Source organism: Scyliorhinus torazame, chromosome 13 (genome assembly GCF_047496885.1).
Source record: "Scyliorhinus torazame isolate Kashiwa2021f chromosome 13, sScyTor2.1, whole genome shotgun sequence".
Classification (NCBI taxonomy): Eukaryota; Metazoa; Chordata; class Chondrichthyes; order Carcharhiniformes; family Scyliorhinidae; genus Scyliorhinus; species Scyliorhinus torazame.
In genome coordinates, this window is record NC_092719.1 from 173,784 (window position 1) to 195,458 (window position 21,675).

At 44.4% G+C, this 21,675-nt stretch overlaps 1 protein-coding gene across 6 annotated transcripts in view; it reads right to left on the reverse strand.

Moving 5' to 3' along the window:
* Nucleotides 1-21,675, reverse strand: part of pcloa (piccolo presynaptic cytomatrix protein a) — a 633,232-nt gene that overhangs the window by 152,075 nt on the left and 459,482 nt on the right. For 5 of the 6 annotated variants that reach the window (XR_011934010.1, XM_072470931.1, XM_072470933.1 and 2 more), the window contains 2 exons: nucleotides 20,954-21,084; nucleotides 14,909-14,935 (listed from right to left, as the gene is read on the reverse strand). Coding sequence is in view for 5 of the 6 variants with exons in the window: in XM_072470931.1 (XP_072327032.1) it covers nucleotides 14,909-14,935; nucleotides 20,954-21,084 (158 nt within the window). In the remaining variant the exon portion in view is untranslated. The remainder of the gene's footprint in view (nucleotides 1-14,908; nucleotides 14,936-20,953; nucleotides 21,085-21,675) is intronic. The other variant, XM_072470932.1, reaches the window with a different exon arrangement.

The window sequence follows — 21,675 nt, forward strand, 5'->3', positions numbered from 1 at the left end:
GCTGGGTCTGTTCACCGTGCTTCCAGAATCAATACTGAAACCTCTGAGGACCATTCCACTGGGATAAAATCCAATCACCACCTGTTACCAGGCAGCACAGCCTTTTGAGCTAATTCATTGGCCACCAGCCAAATCAATCAAACTGAGTCCCAGCCCATCTCTTTCACTGGTGCCAATCAGTCTGTAGCTTCAGTTTAAACCAGCAGAGGCTTCTCGGTTCTTCTGCTTGAACTAAAGATACAAGCTGCCTTACAGACACATGTCCATTAATCATGGATCAAAAGTGCAACAGCAAAAATAAAAGAAAGTGGAAATAATGGAATAAACAGGAAGGACCCTTATAGAACATCCTTGGCAGGACCAAAATATACTGTTGGCATGAACACCCAGAAGATCTCACCCATTGTTGTTCATCTTCATACTATTCTCTTCAAGTTTTATCCGAGGAATTTTATTGCAGTGTTAATGGAAGCCTACTTGTGACAATAATAAAGATTATTATTATCCGAGGAACATTCTCCTTTCAGATCCTTGAGTAATGATTATTTTTCACTGACTTAGAAGGTGAAACTAGACTGATCCCATATCTCTGCTAATGCAGCACACAATCGTAATAATCAGAGTTGAACAACAGATCCATCAGCCTTCTGATCTTATTTTGCAGGGTGAGTTTGTGATTCATGTCTTTTCAGTGTCCCCTCTGCCTGAGATCATGAACTCAGAAAACAAATTTTGTAACATTTACACTAACAAGTTATGCAATTCAATATGAATAAAAGCCTTCTATCACTTTGTTTATGGGTTCATGGACATCAAACATGGAATACCAACCTCGCTAATTCGAAGCTCTTTATTTTAACGCACACAACATTTGTAACAAGATGAATGAATTGATAACAAAGAAAAATAACTGATTTTGATGTGATAACCATTATATGGATATGGTTGCTCGGTGACCAAGGCTGGGATCTGAATATCCACGGGTATTTGTGAGAGAAACTAGAAACAGGGGACGCAGTTTAAAAATAAGGGGCCTCCCATTTAAGACAGATGAGAAGAGAAACTCTTTCTCTCGAAGGATTATTAGTCTGTGGAATTCTCTTCCCCAGAGAATAGTAGAGGAAGGTTCATGGAATATTTTTAAGGTGCAGTTAGATAAATGCTTGATTGACAAGGAAATTTAAGGTTAAGGAAAATAGAGTCATGGAGTCATAGAGTTACAGAGATCTGCAGCACAGGAAAGGCCCTTCGGCCCATCGTAACTACACTGGTCAAAAACAATGACCTAAATGGGCAGCACGCTAGCACAAGTGATTAACACTGTGGCTTCACAGCGCCAGGGTCCCAGGTTCAATTCCCCGCTGGGTCACTGTCTGTGCGGAATCTGCACGTTCTCCCCGTGTGTGCGTGGGTTTCCTCCGCGTGCTCCGGTTTCCACCCACAGTCCAAAGACGTGCAGGTTAGGTGGATTGGCCATGCTAAATTGCCCTTCGTGCCCAAAAAGGTTAGGAGGGGTTATTGGGTTACAGGGATAGGGTGGAAGTGACGGCTTAAGTGGGTCGGTGCAGACTCGATGGGCCGAATGCCCTCCATCTGCACTGTGTGTTCTATGTTCTAAATATTCTAATCCTATTTTCCAGCACTTGGCCCATAGCCTTGTCTACCCTGGGATTGCAAGTGAGCATCGAAATACTTCTTCAATGTTCTGAGGGTCTCTGCCTCCAGACTCCCACCACCCTCTGGATAAAAGGTTTCCCCCCACATCCCCTCTAAACCTCCTGCCCCTTACCTTAAATTTTTGCCCCCTGGTCACTGATCCCTCCACTGAGGGGAAAGGTTTCCTGTCTACGCAATCTATGCCCCTCATAATTTTATACATCTCAATACTGCTCCCCCTCAGTCTCCTCTGCTCCAAGGAAAACAACCCCAGTCTATCCAATAACTAAAACTCTCCAGTCCAGGTAACATCCTGGTGAATCTCCTCTGCACCCTTTCCAGTGGCTATCACATCCCTCCTGTAATGTGTCCAGAACTGCTCACAATACTCTAGCTGTGGCCTAACCAACGTTTTATACAGTTCCAGCATAACCTCCCTGCTCTGAAACTCTATTCCTCAGCTAATATCTATCAGTTATCTGTCAGTCACCCGAGGCCTGTTTAGGGGCACAAAGGTGCACATTGTATTCTTCTCTTTGAAGTTTAAGTAGCATTAGTCACCCTGGTTAGCTGAAGTCTGTATAAAAGACAGACAGAAAGCGCACTCAGTAAGCGTTGCACAGGTCAAAGAGACACAGCCTGAGTGAGGCACATCCAGAGTGGGAATTCTGAACTTGGTAAGTTAGTGCAGTGAGTTAATTCAGTGCAGAGTGGGAGATGGTGCTTTTTCCCTACTGTTTTGTTCTCTCTCTTTCTTCTGCCTGTAACTTTTAATCTGCAGGGAGATTAAAAGTTTGTAATTTTTAACCAGAGAGCATCTGAGACCCTCGGAAGTTAAGTAAGTGATTTTTATTACCTTTTCAAATTGTGTATGTGTGGGGGGGGGAACTGAAGTGACATCACAGAAAAGTTGTGACCTGATTGGCTGGTTGGGAATCTACATTAAATTTTTAAAAATTAAGCATTGGTAAGCTAATTAAACATAATTATTTAATTATAATTTAGAGGGGTATCTAAGCCAGAGATCGGAGAGTACTGTATTTAGCTTTCACATTTATAGTAGAAATCTAGTGCTAGGAAACAGATAGTTAACAGTAACTTTTTTTTAACCTTTTAACTTTAATTTACTAATTAATTGACGCAATGTCAGTTAGAGGGGTGCAGAGCTCTGACTGTGAGATGTGGCAGGTCCGGGAGGCTTCCAGCGTCCCGGATGGCTTCATCTGAAGAAAGTGCACCCAACTGGAGCTCCTCACAGACCGCATGGTTCGGTTGGAGCAGCAGTTGGATGCACTGAGGAGCATGCAGGTGGCGGAAAGCGTCATAGATAGCAGTTATATAAATGTGGTCACACCCAAGGTGCAGGCAGAGAAATGGGTGACCACCAGAAAGGGCAGGCAGTCAGTGCAGGAATCCCCTGTGTTTGTCCCCCTCTCGAACAGGTATACCCTTTTGGATACTGTCGGGGGCGGGGGGGGGGGGTGGGATAGCCTATCAGGGGAAAACAGCAGCAGCCAGAGCAGTGGCACCATGGCTGGCTTCTTAAAACAATATGTTGACAGTCCAACTAGGGAAGGGGCTGTACTGGACCTGGTATTGGGGAATGAGCCCGGTCAGGTGGTAGAAGTTTCAGGAGGGGAGCATTTCGGGAACAGTGACCACAATTCAGTAAGTTTTAAAGTGCTGGTGGACAAGGATAAGAGTGGTCCTAGGGTGAATGTGCTAAATTGGGGGAAGGCTAATTAAAACAATATTAGGCAGGAACTGAAGAACCTAGATTGGAGGCGGTGTTTGAGGGTAAATCAACATCCGACATGTGGGAGGCTTTCAAGTGTCAGTTGAAAGGAATTCAGGACCGGCAAGTTCCTGTGAGGCAGAAGGATAAATACGTCAATTTTCGGGAACCTTGGATACCGAGAGATATTGTAGGCCTCGTCAAAAAGAAAAAGGAGACATTTGTCAGGGCTAAAAGGCTGGGAACAGACGAAGCCTGTGTGGAATATAAGGAAAGTAGGAAGGAACTTAAGCAAGGAGTCAGGAGGGCTAGAAGGGGTCATGAAAAGTCATTGGCAAATAGGGTTAAGGAAAATCCCAGGGCTTTTTACACGTACATAAAAAACAAGAGGGTAGCCAGGGAAAGGGTTGGCCCACTGAAGGATAGGCAAGGGAATCTATGTGTGGAGCCAGAGGAAATGGGCGAGGTACTAAATGAATACTTTGCATCAGCATTCACCAAAGAGAAGGAATTGGTGGATGTAGAGTCTGGAGAAGTGTGTAGATAGCCTGGGTCACATTGAGATCCAAAAAGACGAGGTGTTGGGCGTCTTGAAAAATATTAAGGTAGATAAGTCCCCAGGGCCTGATGGGATCTACCCCAGAACACTGAAGGAGGCTAGAGAGGAAATTGCTGAGGCCTTGACAGAGATCTTTGGATCCTCACTGTCTTCAGGTGATGTCCCGGAGGACTGGAGAATAGCCAATGTTGTTCCTCTGTTTAAGAAGGGTAGCAAGGATAATCCAGGGAACTACAGGCCGGTGAGCCTTACATCAGTGGTAGGGAAATTACTGGAGAGAATTCTTCGAGACAGTATCTACTCCCATTTGGAAGCAAATGGACGTGTTAGTGAGAGGCAGCATGGTTTTGTGAAGGGGAGGTCGTGTCTCACTAACTTGATAGAGTTTTTCGAAGAAGTCACAAAGATGATTGATGCAGGCAGGGCAGTGGATGTTGTCTATTCAGTAAGGCCTTTGACAAGGTCCCTCATAGAACATAGAACATAGAACGATACAGCGCAGTACAGGCCCTTCGGCCCACGATGTTGCACCGAAACAAAAGCCATCTAACCTACACTATGCCATTATCATCCATATGTTTATCCAATAAACTTTTAAATGCCCTCAATGTTGGCGAGTTCACTACTGTTGCAGGTAGGGCATCCCACGGCCTCACTACTCTTTGCGTAAAGAACCTACCTCTGACCTCTGTCCTATATCTATTACCCCTCAGTTTAAAGCTATGTCTCTTCGTGCCAGCCATTTCCATCCGCGGGAGAAGGCTCTCACTGTCCACCCTATCTAACCCCCTGATCATTTTGTATGCCTCTATTAAGTCTCCTCTTAACCTTCTTCTCTCCAACGAAAACAACCTCAAGTCCATCAGCCTTTCCTCATAAGATTTTCCCTCCATACCAGGCAACATCCTGGTAAATCTCCTCTGCACCCGCTCCAAAGCCTCCACGTCCTTCCTATAATGCGGTGACCAGAACTGTACGCAATATTCCAAATGCGGCCGTACCAGAGTTTTGTACAGCTGCAACATGACCTCCTGACTCCGGAACTCAATCCCTCTACCAATAAAGGCCAACACTCCATAGGCCTTCTTCACAACCCTATCAACCTGGGTGGCAACTTTCAGGGATCTATGTACATGGACACCTAGATCCCTCTGCTCATCCACACTTCCAAGAACTTTACCATTAGCCAAATACTCCGCATTCCTGTTATTCCTTCCAAAGTGAATCACCTCACACTTCTCTACATTAAACTCCATTTGCCACCACTCAGCCCAGCTCTGCAGCTTATCTATATCCCTCTGTAACCTGCTACATCCGTCCACACTGTCGACAACACCACCGACTTCAGTATCGTCTGCAAATGTACTCACCCACCCTTCTGCGCCCTCCTCTAGGTCATTGATAAAAATGACAAACAGCAACGGCCCCAGAACAGATCCTTGTGGTACGCCACTTGTAACTGAACTCCATTCTGAACATTTCCCATCAACCACCACCCTCTGTCTTCTTTCAGCTAGCCAATTTCTGATCCACATCTCTAAATCTCCCTCAATCCCCAGCCTCCGTATTTTCTGCAATAGCCTACTGTGGGGAACCTTATCAAACGCTTTACTGAAATCCATATACACCACATCAACTGCTCTACCCTCGTCTACCTGTTCAGTCACCTTCTCAAAGAACACAATAAGATTTGTGAGGCATGATCTACCCTTCACAAAGCCATGCTGACTATCCCTGATCATATTATTCCTATCTAGATGATTGTAAATCTTGTCTCTTATAATCCCCTCCAAGACTTTACCCACTACAGACGTGCGGCTCACCGGTCTATAGTTGCCGGCGTTGTCTCTGCTCCCCTTTTTGAACAAAGGGACCACATTTGCTATCCTCCAGTCCTCTGGCACTATTCCTGTAGCCAATGATGACATAAAAATCAAAGCCAAAGGTCCAGCAATCTCTTCCCTGGCTTCCCAGAGAATCCTAGGATAAATCCCATCAGGTCCTGGGGACTTATCTATTTTCAGCCTGTCCAGAATTGCCAACACCTCTTCCCTACGTACCTCAATGCCATCTATTCTAATAGCCTGGGTCTCAGCATTCTCCACCACAACATGGTAGACTAGTACAAAAGGTGAAGTCACACGGGATCAGGGGTGAGCTGGCAACGTGGATACAGAACTGGCTAGGTCATAGAAGGCAGAGAGTAGCAATGGAAGAATGCTTTTCTAATTGGATGGCTGTGACTAGTGGTGTTCCGCAGGGATCAGTGCTGGGACCTTTGCTGTTTGTAGTATATATAAATGATTTGGAGGAAAATGTAACTGGTCTGATTAATAAGTTTGCAGACGACACAAAGGTTGGTGGAATTGCGGATAGCGATGAGGACTGTCAGAGGATACAGCAGGATTTAGATTGTTTGGAGACTTGGGCGGAGAGATGGCAGATGGAGTTTAATCTGGACAAATGTGAGGTAATGCATTTTGGAAGGTCTAATGCAGGTAGGGAATATACAGTGAATGGTAGAACCCTCAAGAGTATTGAAAGTCAGAGAGATCTAGGTGTACAGGTCCACAGGTCACTGAAAGGGGCAACACAGGTGGAGAAGGTAGTCAAGAAAGCATACGGCATGCTTGCCTTCATTGGCCGGGGCATTGAGTATAAGAATTGGCAAGTCATGTTGCAGCTGTATAGAACCTTAGTTCGGCCACACTTGGCGTATAGTGTTCAATTCTGGTCGCCACACTACCAGAAGGATGTGGAGGCTTTAGAGAGGGTGCAGAAGAGATTTACCAGAATGTCGCCTGGTATGGAGGGCATTAGCTACGAGGAGCGGTTGAATAAACTCGGTTTGTGAGGACTTCCGGTGGCACCCTTGAGGAAGCAGGTTGCAGGTCGGATCGCTCTCGCCCGCGATGGGCAAACGGACCTGTTTCGCAGGATTTTTTCAGGACCTGGCGACCTGAATCGGTGGAGGAGACGAAGGGAAGAGGTTTTCCCCCCGGGGTATGGACAGTTGGACCAGAAGTGGTCGAGTGGAACGGCGAAGTTCGAAGCAGGTGCAGCGAGGGCCTCTGACCGGGCGGTGAAGCATGGCGGGCGGCAGGGACCAGGGAGCGGAGGCTCACTGACCAAGGGAGCAGCAGATGGAGTTTTTTAGGAGCTGCTTCACCGAGAGGACACCTCAGCGAGAGGACACCTCAGAGGGCAGTGAGGCTATATGGGTAGAGATCAGGAATAAGAAGGGTGCAGTCACAATGTTGGGGGTATACTACAGGCCTCCCAACAGCCAGCGGGAGATAGAGGAGCAGATAGGTAGACAGATTTTGGAAAAGAGTAAAAACAACAGGGTTGTGGTGATGGGAGACTTCAACTTCCCCAATATTGACTGGGACTCACTTAGTGCCAGGGGCTTAGACGGGGCAGAGTTTGTAAGGAGCATCCAGGAGGGCTTCTTAAAACAATATGTAAACAGTCCAACTAGGGAAGAGGCGGTACTGGACCTGGTATTGGGGAATGAGCCCGGCCAGGTGGTAGATGTTTCAGTAGGGGAGCATTTCGGTAACAGTGACCACAATTCAGTAAGTTTTAAAGTACTGGTGGACAAGGATAAGAGTGGTCCGAGGATGAATGTGCTAAATTGGGGGAAGGCTAATTATAACAATATTAGGCGGGAACTGAAGAGCATAGATTGGGGGCGGATGTTTGAGGGCAAATCAACATCTGACATGTGGGAGGCTTTCAAGTGTCAGTTGATAGGAATACAGGACAGGCATGTTCCTGTGAGGAAGAAAGACAAATACGGCAATTTTCGGGAACCTTGGATGACGAATGATATTGTAGGCCTCGTCAAAAAGAAAAAGGAGGCATTTGTCAGGGCTAAAAGGCTGGGAACAGACGAAGCCTGTGTGGCATATAAGGAAAGTAGGAAGGAACTTAAGCAGGGAGTCAGGAGGGCTAGAAGGGGTCATGAAAAGTCATTGGCAAATAGGGTTAAGGAAAATCCCAAGGCTTTTTACACTTACATAAAAAGCAAGAGGGTAGCCAGGGAAAGGGTTGGCCCACTGAAGGATAGGCAAGGGAATCTATGTGTGGAGCCAGAGGAAATGGGCGAGGTACTAAATGAATACTTTGCATCAGTATTCACCAAAGAGAAGGAATTGGTAGATGTTGAGTCTGGAGAAGGGGGTGTAGATAGCCTGGGTCACATTGTGATCCAAAAAGACGAGGTGTTGGGTGTCTTAAAAAATATTAAGGTAGATAAGTCCCCAGGGCCGGATGGGATCTACCCCAGAATACTGAAGGAGGCTGGAGAGGAAATTGCTGAGGCCTTGACAGAAATCTTTGGATCCTCGCTGTCTTCAGGGGATGTCCCGGAGGACTGGAGAATAGCCAATGTTGTTCCTCTGTTTAAGAAGGGTGGCAGGGATAATCCCGGGAACTACAGGCCGGTGAGCCTTACTTCAGTGGTAGGGAAATTACTGGAGAGAATTCTTCGAGACAGGATCTACTCCCATTTGGAAGCAAATGGACGTATTAGTGAGAGGCAGCACGGTTTTGTGAAGGGGAGGTCGTGTCTCACTAACTTGATAGAGTTTTTCGAGGAGGTCACTAAGATGATTGATGCAGGTAGGGCAGTAGATGTTGTCTATATGGACTTCAGTAAGGCCTTTGACAAGGTCCCTCATGGTAGACTAGTACAAAAGGTGAAGTCACACGGGATCAGGGGTGAACTGGCAAGGTGGATACAGAACTGGCTAGGCCATAGAAGGCAGAGGGTAGCAATGGAGGGATGCTTTTCTAATTGGAGGGCTGTGACCAGTGGTGTTCCACAGGGATCAGTGCTGGGACCTTTGCTCTTTGTAGTATATATAAATGATTTGGAGGAAAATGTAACTGGTCTGATTAGTAAGTTTGCAGACGACACAAAGGTTGGTGGAATTGCGGATAGCGATGAGGACTGTCTGAGGATACAGCAGGATTTAGATTGTCTGGAGACTTGGGCGGAGAGATGGCAGATGGAGTTTAACCTGGACAAATGTGAGGTAATGCATTTTGGAAGGGCTAATGCAGGTAGGGAATATACAGTGAATGGTAGAACCCTCAAGAGTATTGAAAGTCAAAGAGATCTAGGAGTACAGGTCCACAGATCACTGAAAGGGGCTACACAGGTGGAGAAGGTAGTCAAGAAGGCATACGGCATGCTTGCCTTCATTGGCCGGGGCATTGAGTATAAGAATTGGCAAGTCATGTTGCAGCTGTATAGAACCTTAGTTAGGCCACACTTGGAGTATAGTGTTCAATTCTGGTCGCCACACTACCAGAAGGATGTGGAGGCTTTAGAGAGGGTGCAGAAGAGATTTACCAGAATGTTGCCTGGTATGGAGGGCATAAGCTATGAGGAGCGATTGAATAAACTCGGTTTGTTCTCACTGGAACGAAGGAGGTTGAGGGGCGACCTGATAGAGGTATACAAAATTATGAGGGGCATAGACAGAGTGGATAGTCAGAGGCTTTTCCCCAGGGTAGAGGGGTCAATTACTAGGGGGCATAGGTTTAAGGTGAGAGGGGCAAAGTTTAGAGTAGATGTACGAGGCAAGTTTTTTACGCAGAGAGTAGTGGGTGCCTGGAACTCACTACCGGAGGAGGTAGTGGAGGCAGGGACGATAGGGACATTTAAGGGGCATCTTGACAAATATATGAATAGGATGGGAATAGAAGGATACGGACCCAGGAAGTGTAGAAGATTGTAGTTTAGTCGGGCAGTATGGTCGGCACGGGCTTGGAGGGCCGAAGGGCCTGTTCCTGTGCTGTACATTTCTTTGTTCTTTGTTCTTTGAACTGAGGAGGGACACGTTGGACCCGATGAGGGCCGTGATGGACCGAATGGTCGAGGCGCAGGCGGTCCAAGAGAAGGCGCTCAGGGAGGTCGAAGTGAAGCTCTCCACCCAGGCGGACACGGTAACGGAGCTGGAGCACAGGTGGAGGAGCTGAACTCCCGCCAGAGGAGGATGCAGGAGCAGCTTGAAGAGCTGGGGAATAGTGCCAGGAGGCAGAACCTGAGGATCGTGGGCCTCCCCGAGGGCTGTGAGGGATCGGATGCGGGCGCATACGTGATGGGTATGCTCGGGGCGCTGATGGGACCGGAGGCCTTCCCTCGACCCCTGGAGTTGGATGGGGCGCATAGAGCCCCTGCAAGGAAGCCCAGGACGGGCGACTGACCGAGGGCCTTTCGCTTTCACTGGCTTGCTGACAGTGATCGTGTGCTGTGATGGGCCAAGGCGGAGAGGAGCAGCAAATGGGAGAACTGCGAGGTGCGCATCTACCAGGACTTGGGAACGGAGCTGGCCAAGAGGCGTGCAGGATTCATCAAGGTAAAGGCAGCTCTCTACAAAAAGCAGGTGAGGTTTGGAATGCTGTATCCTGCGAAGCTTTGGGTTACGTCTGAGGAACTCCATCACTACTTCGAGACACCAGAAGAGGTTTGGGCTTTCATTAAAGAGAAGAAGCTGGACTTGAACTAACGGGCACTTAGTTTTTTCAGTGTTCTAACTTGCTTTGACTAGGAATGGACTTTTATTAAAAGAAGAAGCTGGACTTGAACTAAAGGACTCTGGGCTCTCAGAGCTGTTGTGTGGCGGCGGTTTGTTAAATTATCCTGCACTGTAATGTTTTATCAAAGATTGTTTTCAGCCTGGACAGAGAGCGGGGGCTGGAGGGCGCACTGCTTAGGGTGATTTTGGGAGATTGCAACAAGTGGGGGGGGGGGGGGGGGGGGAGGGGCCCTGCAGGGGGGGGCCCTGCACTTGGTATCTTTTGGTGGGAGATCGGGGCCTCTGATGGGGGGATGGGCTAGGGGCTGGTTAAGGGACTTGAAAGGGCACGGGGAGATACAATCAGGTCAATGGGTCCTTAGTGTGTGGGGGGAGGGCCCGAGCATTTGGGCGGGAGACAGTTGGGCGCCAAGGGCAGAGGTCAGCGTAGCTAGCCAAGGTCAGGGGGCACCAAGGAGAGTAGGAGGAGGGGCGGGCTAGGGCCAAGCGCAGGGCGGACCTGGCAGGTCAAGCCTCGGGGGGTGGCGGGGGGGCAGGAGGGGGGGGTGGCAGCGGGAAAGAGAGCAGAGAAGACTTGAGGGCAAGTGGGGGGGGTGATCAGGGATCCCCCCGGGGGAGGCGGTCGCTTGCAGGGAACAGCGTAGGAAACCAACAGCAGCAGCACCCGGTGGGGGGGGGGGGGAGGGGTGCGGGGGGGGGGTGGGGGGGTTGGAGCCACATTAGTTTAGTTGAACACGTGGGGTATGGGCAAACAGAGCTGATAGGGGAAGTGCCTCGTTAATATGTTTATTATTTCCCACTGTTCATTTTCAATATGTTAAGGCTTTTGTATAATGGCCTTTTTTCTCTGTAAATGTTACAAATCTGTTTTAAATTAAAAAAATAAATAAATAAATAAACTCGGTTTATTCTCACTGGAACGACGGCGGTTGAGGGGCGACCTGATAGTGGTCTACAAAATTATGAGGGGCATAGACAGAGTGGATAGTCAGAGGCTTTTTCCTGGTCACAGGGGTCATTTACTAGGGAGCATAGGTTTAAGGTGAGAGGGGCAAGGTTTAGAGGAGATGTACGAGGCAAGTTTTTTACACAGAGGGTAGAACTCGCTGCCAGAGGAGGTGGTGGAAGCAGGGACGATAGTGACATTTAAGGGGCATCTTGACAAATACATGAATAGGATGGGAATAGAGGGATATGGACCCAGGAAGTGTAGAAGATTGTAGTTTAGTCAGGCAGCATGGTCGGCACGGGCTTGGAGGGCCGAAGGGCCTGTTCCTGTGCTGTACATTTCTTTGTTCTTTGTTCTAATAAAGGCAAGTATACCATATGCCTTCTTAACCACTGTATCCACCTGCTCTGCTACCTTAAGGGACGGGTGTCCATGCACACCAAGGTCCCTCTGAGCCTCGGTGCTTCCCAGGGTCCTGCCGTTTATCATGTATTCCTTTGCCTTGTTTGTCCTGCGCAAGTGTATCACCTCTCACTTATCTGGATTGAATTCCATTTGCCACTGACCAGCCCGTCTATATCCTTCTGTAATCTAAGGCTATCCTCCTCAGTATTTACCACTCCATCAACATTTGTATCATCCATGAACTTACTGATCAACCTTCCTACATTCAACTCTAAATCATTTATATAAACTACAAACCATTGCGAGGCCACAATCAGATTAGCAAGATTTTATCAAATGGTGAAGCAGACTCAAGGAACTGACTGGCCCACTCTTGCTCCTGACTTGTATTTTTGTGGGGAAGTAACAGGCCAATTAAGGTCAATCACCAGACGTTGACTACCATTCCCCAGTTAGCCTCTGGCCTTCGCATTAGTCTAAGCCAGCCACCTGGAGGTAACCTCCCAGTGGCAGATTGGATAGCCAGCGTTCCAGACAGGCTTTGAAGTCCTCCCCACTTACTTGGCTCCAGTTGTGTTCAGGCGGTCCTGTGGAGGAACTCCCCATTCATAATGGTGGCCACACAGCTTTGACCAGTTTTTTAGTTTACATTTTTTGAACATACTGAGAGTGCATCTCAAGGTCGAGATATCCTCTCTCCCATACCACTGTGGAGGTTGCAGTTAGTTCCATGGTGGATGGTCTCCTATTGGCTCTGCTGTTTCGAGAGCCTGCCCTCTGTCTTTGGTTGAATAGAGATCAAGCCCATTGGTCCCCTATTGGCAGTGGGGATTTGGAATGCTCACCCTGACCGAGAAGGCAAAATCCTGTCCCAAATATCTGGCAAGGAGAAATTTGATCCTTCTTGTGCTGCCTCAAGTGTGGATAACATTGGATTATGATTCGTCACCCACGTATATGGGTGAGGTGAATCCTAATTCCATTCACTTATTTTCCTAATACAAGGAGATTAACTGGAAGTAAATTGCTGTTTGGGAAAGAACCACTGGGACAAAACTTGGAATTGTGTTTCACGGAAGAAATAATTTAAAATTGCGCTGGGTGACAGAAACTGACTCAGTAATAATCTTAAATCTTAAATTTCTCAAATATTATCTAAAGCTCAGTTATAATTTAAAAAAAATAGGAAATAGGCAAGCCAAGAAAACAGAACATTGTCTTGATAAGGTGCGCGACAACAAAACTGGTTAACTGGTTGTTGGGACATTTGTGAGTGTAAAATGCGAGGCAGAGATTCAAAAACTCATCTTACACATTTTGATTTTCACAATATTGTACATGTTTGACTGGGAGTCAGGAGGCTGATGTTGAAAATCAAAATTCTCCTCGCATTTTACACTCACAAATGTCCCAACAACCAGTTAACCAGTTTTGTTGTCACGCACCTTATCAATGGAAATGCAGTTTTCATTTTAAAATAGCTGGTTGACAGTAGTTTCCATTTTATTTAATTGCTTCAGAAATTATTGAACACAATAACAGATGAAGACGAAGGAGCATAGAGAATCAAGATGCATTTTGGTTAAGTAACATATTTAAGGTCACAGTGTCCAAGAAAAAAATTCAAATACCTAGCCTTTCATTAATTTCACCACATTGATTTTCCTGGTTTAGGTTCTGTTCTTTAATATGGATTCACAGTACACACAACACAAAAGCTGACATTTTTATGTGTATATAGATCACACACGTATCTAATCATAACCATAAAGAGGATGTTTATAATTTGCACAGGAAGTGCACAATTTATAATCTGATACTAGAAAAGTAAACAATTGCTTCCACACATTTGTTGTCCTATAATTTCAAATGTTGACTCATCTACTATTGTCATGCACTATAGATGTCTTACAGAAAAAGTAAACAAGCTTTTCTGTTTCTGTGGCCGCAGTATGGGCGCACAGGTCAAAACACAAATATCACAACATGGGGTACGAGCAAATATTTGGTTTCTGCTTTAACACATAGCCACCAATTAGATTGCAGCCCTGAGAACGGCCTTTTCCCAATCTCCAGACACACAGCTGAAACAGGACAAAAGAAAAAGAAAGGCTGCTACTAATAGAATCAAGTTACTTGGATTTTGTAAATAAACGTGCAAGATTGGGGAAGTAAATCTGACAACTGGGCTTTAGTTTGGATACCTCAGCTGTACAGGGTTCGAAACTGAGCGGGCAGAGCCAAAGTGAATTGTCAGATTTCATCTGGTGTGTACTGTACATGCACATTTGATAACTTTATATATTTATGCTTCAGGCAAGTAGAAAAGGTTCCGTTTTTTATCCTTTGTCAATGACCCAAATTGTATGTTAACTGATGGCAACATGGTCTCTGAAAATGTTCAGCGCTTCAGAAGAAAACACTGCTATATTCTCAGGTTATGGCAGTTTACAGGATTTCTAAATTGAATTCTTCATTTAAGAGTGCATCATAACATTGGTCGATACAACCGTATGTTGACAATAGAAGGAAAAACTTTACTTTTATGAGCGTTGCTTCATTTATGTTCAAAATTTCTCCATGAAACCCTGAAGGCAATTTGATCTGATGGAAGCTCTGTTGCAGTCTGGTTTGACTGAAACAAACAAGTTTTCATGGACTTACATTTAGAGACAGCTGTATATTTCTTTGGTTTCTCTATCCATCCCCACCAAAAGGTAAAGTTGCATAAAATATGGGTAACTAAGGTATAAATTTGGAAGTGTTTTCCATTATTCCACTGCATCATTTCCATGAAAGCAGAAAACTTTCTAACTATCCTGGAACAAAGAGTCAGATTACACTCAGGAAGCGACTAACTTTAGAGGTGCATTCTTATTTTGAAGTATCACATAATAATCAAGAGCATCAATGGTTAGTAGAGTGAATAAACAATGCTTGTTATGCCACAAATGTGCAGCTCTAAAGTCAGTACACTCAGGCTTTGTTAGTGTGACTTTGCTCAAAGGTCTGCTCAGCAGAAATTACAAATAGAAGGAAAAAGCAAACACTACCTTGCATTCTGGACAACCATAACCTGGCTGAAAACGCCCAAAGGTTGAGGAGAGAGCAGAGCAAATAGAAAATAAAGAAAATGCACAAAGGCAAAGAGAAATCAGCATGAGATAGAGAATAAAACTGAGCATGTGAGCTAATTCATATTAAAATATAGGAAGGGGAGGGCCGAAGAAATAGCTACTTGGGTGAGAACAGGAAAACAAACAGCTAATGTAACATGAAACAGACAGTTACTACTCTTCTCTTGTATTATGCAAGACTCTGAACACTAATTAAAATTAATATTTAATGCAATAAAACAGGACAAGAACAAAAAACAAAATTAGCATTTTTAAATATGTTTTTAGTCGAATTAGTAAAGGAACATTTTTATCTCCTCGTTCCACATCAGCTGAGTGAGATTCTAGAGAATGCATGTCTGTCTTTGCACAGCTTGGCCATTTGCAGAGTCAGAACAATGTCCAATCCTGGCCTCACTTGACCATATTATAGAATTTCACTGACCAGAACAAATATCCATGTTTCACTAAACAGCTTGTTCAGAAAAATATTAAAGTTTTTGTTCATGTTGGATTCCAAATGGACTTTTCACTTTTAAAATCTGTAATGCTATTGATAGATATTTGGGAAAATTATTGCCTGAAATAGAAAACAGAATGTTCTAGAAAAACTCAATAGATTCTGCAACATCTGTGAAGGGCAAATTAAGGGAAGCACGAATTATGGGAATAAGGCAGGAAAGTGGAGTTGAGAAATATCATAGCGGATCAGTCATGATCTAATTGAATGGCGGAGCAGACTCGATGGGCTGAATGGCCTACTTCTGCTCTGACGTCTTATGGTCTCGAGTTGACATTTTGTGTCAAATATGACTTTTCTTTGGTTCTGTCTCCACTGATGCTGGATCTGTAGAGGGACAGGTTGTGTTGAGGAAGTGGGGAGGCTGCAGAAGGTCCTGGGCAGGCTGGGAGAGTGGGAAAATAAGTGGCGGATGGAATACAATGTGGAAAAGTGTGTGGTTATGCACTTTGGTAGGAAGAATAGAGGCATAGGCTGTGATCTACTGGCTGTGCCACGCTTGATGAGGGGCGCGACAAGGCCGGTAATTCTCGCGACTACAGGAAATTGAACTAACTGCGACTCGGCGAGACTTTCCTTGATGAGGCCCAGAAATGAAGCAGAGTACCATTTAATAATGGGGTCATTCTCGACACTGCCTCACGGGAAACACCCCGCTAAATGGGCTTGGCATGGCACTAAGATTAATTTCTGTTAAATCGCTGCCATAAACTATTTTCGAAATGGGAAAAGGCTTCGGAAATCAGAAACACAAAGGGACATAGGAGTCCTAGTTCAAGACATATTTGGAGTATTGTGAGCAGTTTAGGGCCCCATATCTAAGGAAGGATGTGCTGGGGCCTTGGAAAGGGTCCTGAGGAGGTTCACAAGAATGATCCCTGGAATGAACAGCTTGTTGTATGAGGAACGGCTGAGGCCCCTGGGTCTGTACTCCGAGTTTAGAAAGATGAGGGGGGATCTTATTGAAACTTACAGGATACTGAGAGGCCTGGATAGAGTGGACGTGGAGAGGATGTTTCCACTTGTAGGAGAGATGAGAACCCGAGGACATAGACTCAGATTGAAGGGTTGATCCTCCAAAACAGAGATGCGGAGGAATTTCTTCTGCCAGAGGGTGGTGAATCTGTGGAACTCTTTGCTGCAGAAGGCTGTGGAGGCCAAATCACTGAGTGTCTTTAAGATAGAGACAGATAGGTTCTTGGTTAATAAGGGGATCAGGGGTTATGGGGAGAAGGCAGGAGAATGGGGATGAGAAAATATCAGCCATGATTGAATGGCGGAGCAGACTCGATGGGCCAAGTGGCCTAATTCTGCTCCTATGTTTTATGGTCTTATGCTGCCAGACCTGCTGAGATTTGCGAGAACATTCAATTTTTTTTTCTAATTTCCAGCATCCACAGTATTTTGCTTTAAATCCAATGTATGGAAAGCAGCAGAGTGGAAACATTCAGGTACTTTTTGAGTTCCATCTTCATTCTGCAAGAGCTCCAGGCATGTGGTTGAATGGGATGTACAGTGGTTGCATTGTTTATAAAAACTAAGGCCTGATTCAGCGGACTCAAGTCAATGTCCGCCTAACGCCATGTTTTGCGGGTGTTTCCCGCTGTCTGCAGCAGCAAGAGAGACCCCGCTATTCGATGGCGTTTTGCCTTGGAGAGGAACTTCCTGTCAAGGCCACTCTTCAAGTCATTTCCTGTACTGACGATCAAGGGGCCATTTTTAAAGGCAACCCTGATCTTTCGATCCCCTCTGCACCCCCACTGCGGCCTCAGAGTCCCCCCCCCCCCCCCCCCCCCCCCCGCCCCGCCCCACCACTTCATCCAATGTGCCTCTTCTGGAGTCTTCAGGCCCTCCCTCACTCTGCATCTTATGGTTCCCCAGGCCTAACCCCTGGCATGGCAACCTGACACCCTGGCAGTGCCACATGGGCACCCTGGCAATGTCAAGGTGCCAGGGGGAGTGCCAGTGTACCACCCTGCTCTACCCTGACTACCCGCAGGCCTCAACACCCAAGCAAGACCCCCCTCCCCCTACCCGAGGTGCCATCACAACTGGTTCATGACTGCAAACCAGTACCAAACTGCGCCCAGTTGAGTCCTTGCTGACGAGGCTGGTGAATCCCGCGCCCCGGGTGAATTGGGCGAGAACATATTATTCGGCTCATTTAAAAATGCGAGCTGAGGTCTCTCCCAGCGAGATCCAGTTCGTGACGCACCTCGAGATTCCGTTGAATCTCGTGAGACATTTCGAGCATCGTGAATTTCATTACAGGCCTCGCATGAGATTCAAAGGTCTCATCCTGACACCAAGTCAGGCATGTTGAGGCCATTGAATTGCGCCCAAATGTTTTTTCATTTAGTGTGCACTTAATTTTTGGGCCAGCTACCTTCCCCTTTTCTCTGACAATTATCTTTATTTTGATTGTTAAACTGAATAGTCACAGCAAAGAGTCTCCATATTCACGATATGGAGTTTGAGGCAGAAAATAATTGCTACATCAAAGGCCTGTTTCTGTCCTATAAAATTCGATGTATCTTTTCCAGCCCACTTCACCACACAGCCACATGCCAGAAAATTTGCCGAGGAAAATAAATATGTTTGAGGTATATTACTGATTGTTCAAGTTTTGGTAGCTCAGGATCAAGATTTAATTTTGCCCGAAGCACTACTTTCTCCTGGAACACATTGGAATGGTTCCTTCAGGGAACTCTGTGGAGATAAGATCCAACACGTTGGTCCTCTTTCATTGTTTTTACTGCAGGGGACAATTCATTAATTTTTGTTTTGTATTTTCAAATAAAGGAACACTTCATGCCGAGACATTGCTCTAACAACACCTGTCCCTCACTTCACAGCCTCTCCTGAGGCCATCTTACCCCAGAGGTACACAGTCTCAATAACCCTGATTGCTTCCATTGGGCTGCTGAAGTTATCATGACAGCTCATATTGAACAATAAACTTTCATTTGAAACATTTATTCAGAATTAGACCACATCAAATGCAAATCTGAAGAAAGTTGTACAAGCCAAGTATTAAGATTGGAACCCCTATAGATGACACGAGGGCATCAGCACGTGAACCCATAAAATATTAACAATTATCACCAAAGACATAACGGCTAAAAGTTTAATTCTTCACTAAATGGTTCATTTAGGGTCAGGTTTTTCAGCACATGTATAAAAGCAATGGCAGGAATGACAAGTTAGGATCTGTATTCTTTTTTGAACTTAGGAACATAGGAGCAGGAGTAGGCCTTTCAGCCCATCAAACATGTTCTGCCATTCAATAGGAACATGGTTGATTCTGGCTTTATGACCTTAATGAATGTGGCTTCAACCCACGTCAATGGGAACTTGCTTTGCCATTTTGATAAATTGGTCCATCTCACACCAGTAACCATGGTGAGATGAGACATGGTAATTGGCCTTTTTGCATCAAATAGCAACAGCTTGTCAAATTATTTGCTGGATTTTAATTTAACATTGGCTCTTTATTTAATGGCTACTCATTTCAGAGAAACCAAATCCAATTGGCCAGAAGCAGATAATCTGCTTTTTGTTGATTTGGAGAGAATGATCCAGTCAGCCTGCATCTTTTTGAATTCCTTTGTGAAAAAGACAGTTAATTGGGAACATTAATAGTTGAATGGTAGGTATTTTTGTTCTTATTTTTCTTCGAATAATTTTGGTGTCTAATTCTACTCTCAATATAACTAGTCGAATATGCATGTATTGACCTGATATATATTGATGATGTTTTGCCACACACAGTTGAAGTTGTGCTTCAAAGTTTTTTCTGCTAGGGCTCAATTTTTTCCACTTCCTTTTTACAAAAGGTGGGCAACAATAAACACTGTCGTCTGGCTTTTTATTAAAATTAGTGAATGGAGGAAAACACATTCCTTAATGCGTACAGAAACGATTTTCCTTATCTTTCAGATCACTTACCTGCTTAAATCACAAATGCTACCATGTTCCATTTTTAGTCAATAACAGCCTTTATTTAAACATTTTGTGACATGACCTTCAAGCTAAAGTTTATAAACAATATCAATGCAGAAAGCTCAAAGAAAAGGCATCATGGATTAGATCAATAGTTTAAAAGGTAATGTTTTCATGAGAATATTAGTTTGCATTCCCAGGGTAAGGGTCAGGAAAATCTATCTTTGTATCTTCTTTTGAGAAAGATGTTATGGCAAATTTAAGCATTTTCATCTGATTGACAGATAGTATTTGCAACAATTACTTCCATATATTCTGGGCCATATTGATTTTCTCACTGCTTAATTCCAAAGATGTGCATTAATCCAATCCTTTCTGCACCAAGAACATTATGTTCTATTTATCATCCCACACGTTCCTATTGCACATTGCTAATTTAAACAAATAACCTCTTTTCCTGTTGAGCGCCACTATTTCTTCCCCAGAGACTAATTGAGGCAGGATCATTGAAGATTTCTAAGGCTGTTAAATTCTTGATTGACAAGGAAGTCAAAGCGTATGTGGTAAATGGGAAAGTAGAGTTGAGGGCACAATCAGATTGGCCATGAATTTATCAAAGGACAGGGCAGGCTTGAGGGGCCGTATGGCCTACTCTTGTTTCAAATTCCTATGGTTGTATGCACATTCCTTAAACTGGATTGAAATTGCCCACATTCCTGACAGAGGCACAGGTAGGAAAGAGGATGGATTAGAAATTAAAGGTGTGTTTTAACCCACTTTGTTACCATTGGCACAAGTGAAAATTGGATTCTATTGTGTGGATGCAAAATATTTTTGTTGCTTCTCTCATTTTGGTTAGATGACATTAAATCATAATTAATTTAATCAACAATTTTAGAGACTTAAATTGTATTATTAAAAAAGAAGAATGTAAGAATTACCTATAAAATACTTTCTTGATTTCAAAGCTACAACGTTGATTTTTATAATGGCCAATGCATTTTTGTCATTGGGAAAACCTCTTTTCCTTTTCTTTGACCGTTCTCCACAATCTACAATTATAAATTCAAAGTCGCTAAATTATTTTGTGCAGTTCATGGTAACTGATGAAGTGACCTCGTTTTCTCCACCCCAGTTTGAATTCCTGTCTTCAGGTAAATGGCAAACCCCCAAACATATTTTACGCCATAATCCTTTACAAGGTTTTAACAAGATACAAACCCACAACTGTGAATTCATTGGCTAAATGTTAGCTTCTGGGGTCAATTTTAAAAACTTTATAGTGTTGTCAAGATTACTAAGATTTCAAATGAACTCTAGCATCTTGGTAGCTCTTACATTCCGCAAATAATTTCTCTGGAAAAGGTTAGAATCTCCACAAACCTTCTTTACCTGTAGTTCTACATTGTACAATGGGGGGAAAATCATCTAATATCAGCCCTGAGCCTATTAATAAGTGCACCAGGCAAGCCATGTTTTATTCTACAAAGACAATATAGTTCATGAGATACTTTCCTTACCCTCTGCCTGGAAGAAGATAAACTTTAACAAATGGGTCTGAGTAACCATTGTTGTCTCTTGGAGCAAGGTTCCGGGCTTGTAGAACATGAACAATGAGATTTCCAATGTGCTTGTCATAGTTCATTTGTAACTAAGGGAAAAAAAGATTCTAAGTGACATTAAGAAATAGGAGTTAATATCTAATTTTTGCTGCTTTTATTTTCCAATGCCCTTTCAAGTTGCAAAATGCAGTAAATTATTAATGTGGTTTCTGTCAGATTATTCATTTTATTCTTCTTCTACATCTCTGTTGCCATATCTAACTGCTTATTTCCATAAACCTTCTAACAGTTTGCAAAAGAGATAAACTCAATAGAGAATTGTATGTCAAATGCATTTTACAATTTCACAACAATATATAAGGTACAATACAGCATTGAAAAGATGCCAGTTCTGAAAATTGGATTACCTAAAAATGTTCTGGGTACAATTGTATCTATTCTCACCTTATGATAAATTTGAAACATGAATTTATTCATGGGATGTGGGCTTTGTTGCCTTGACTAGCATTTATTGCCCTTGGGAAGTGTGCTGCTTCTTGAACCACTGTGGTGTAGGTACACCCTACCTGCTGTTAGGCAGTGTGTTCCAGGATTTTGACCCAGTAACAGTGATGGAACGGTGATGTAGTTCCACGTCACGATGGTGTGTGGCTAAGAGATGGTGATGTTTCCATGCATCT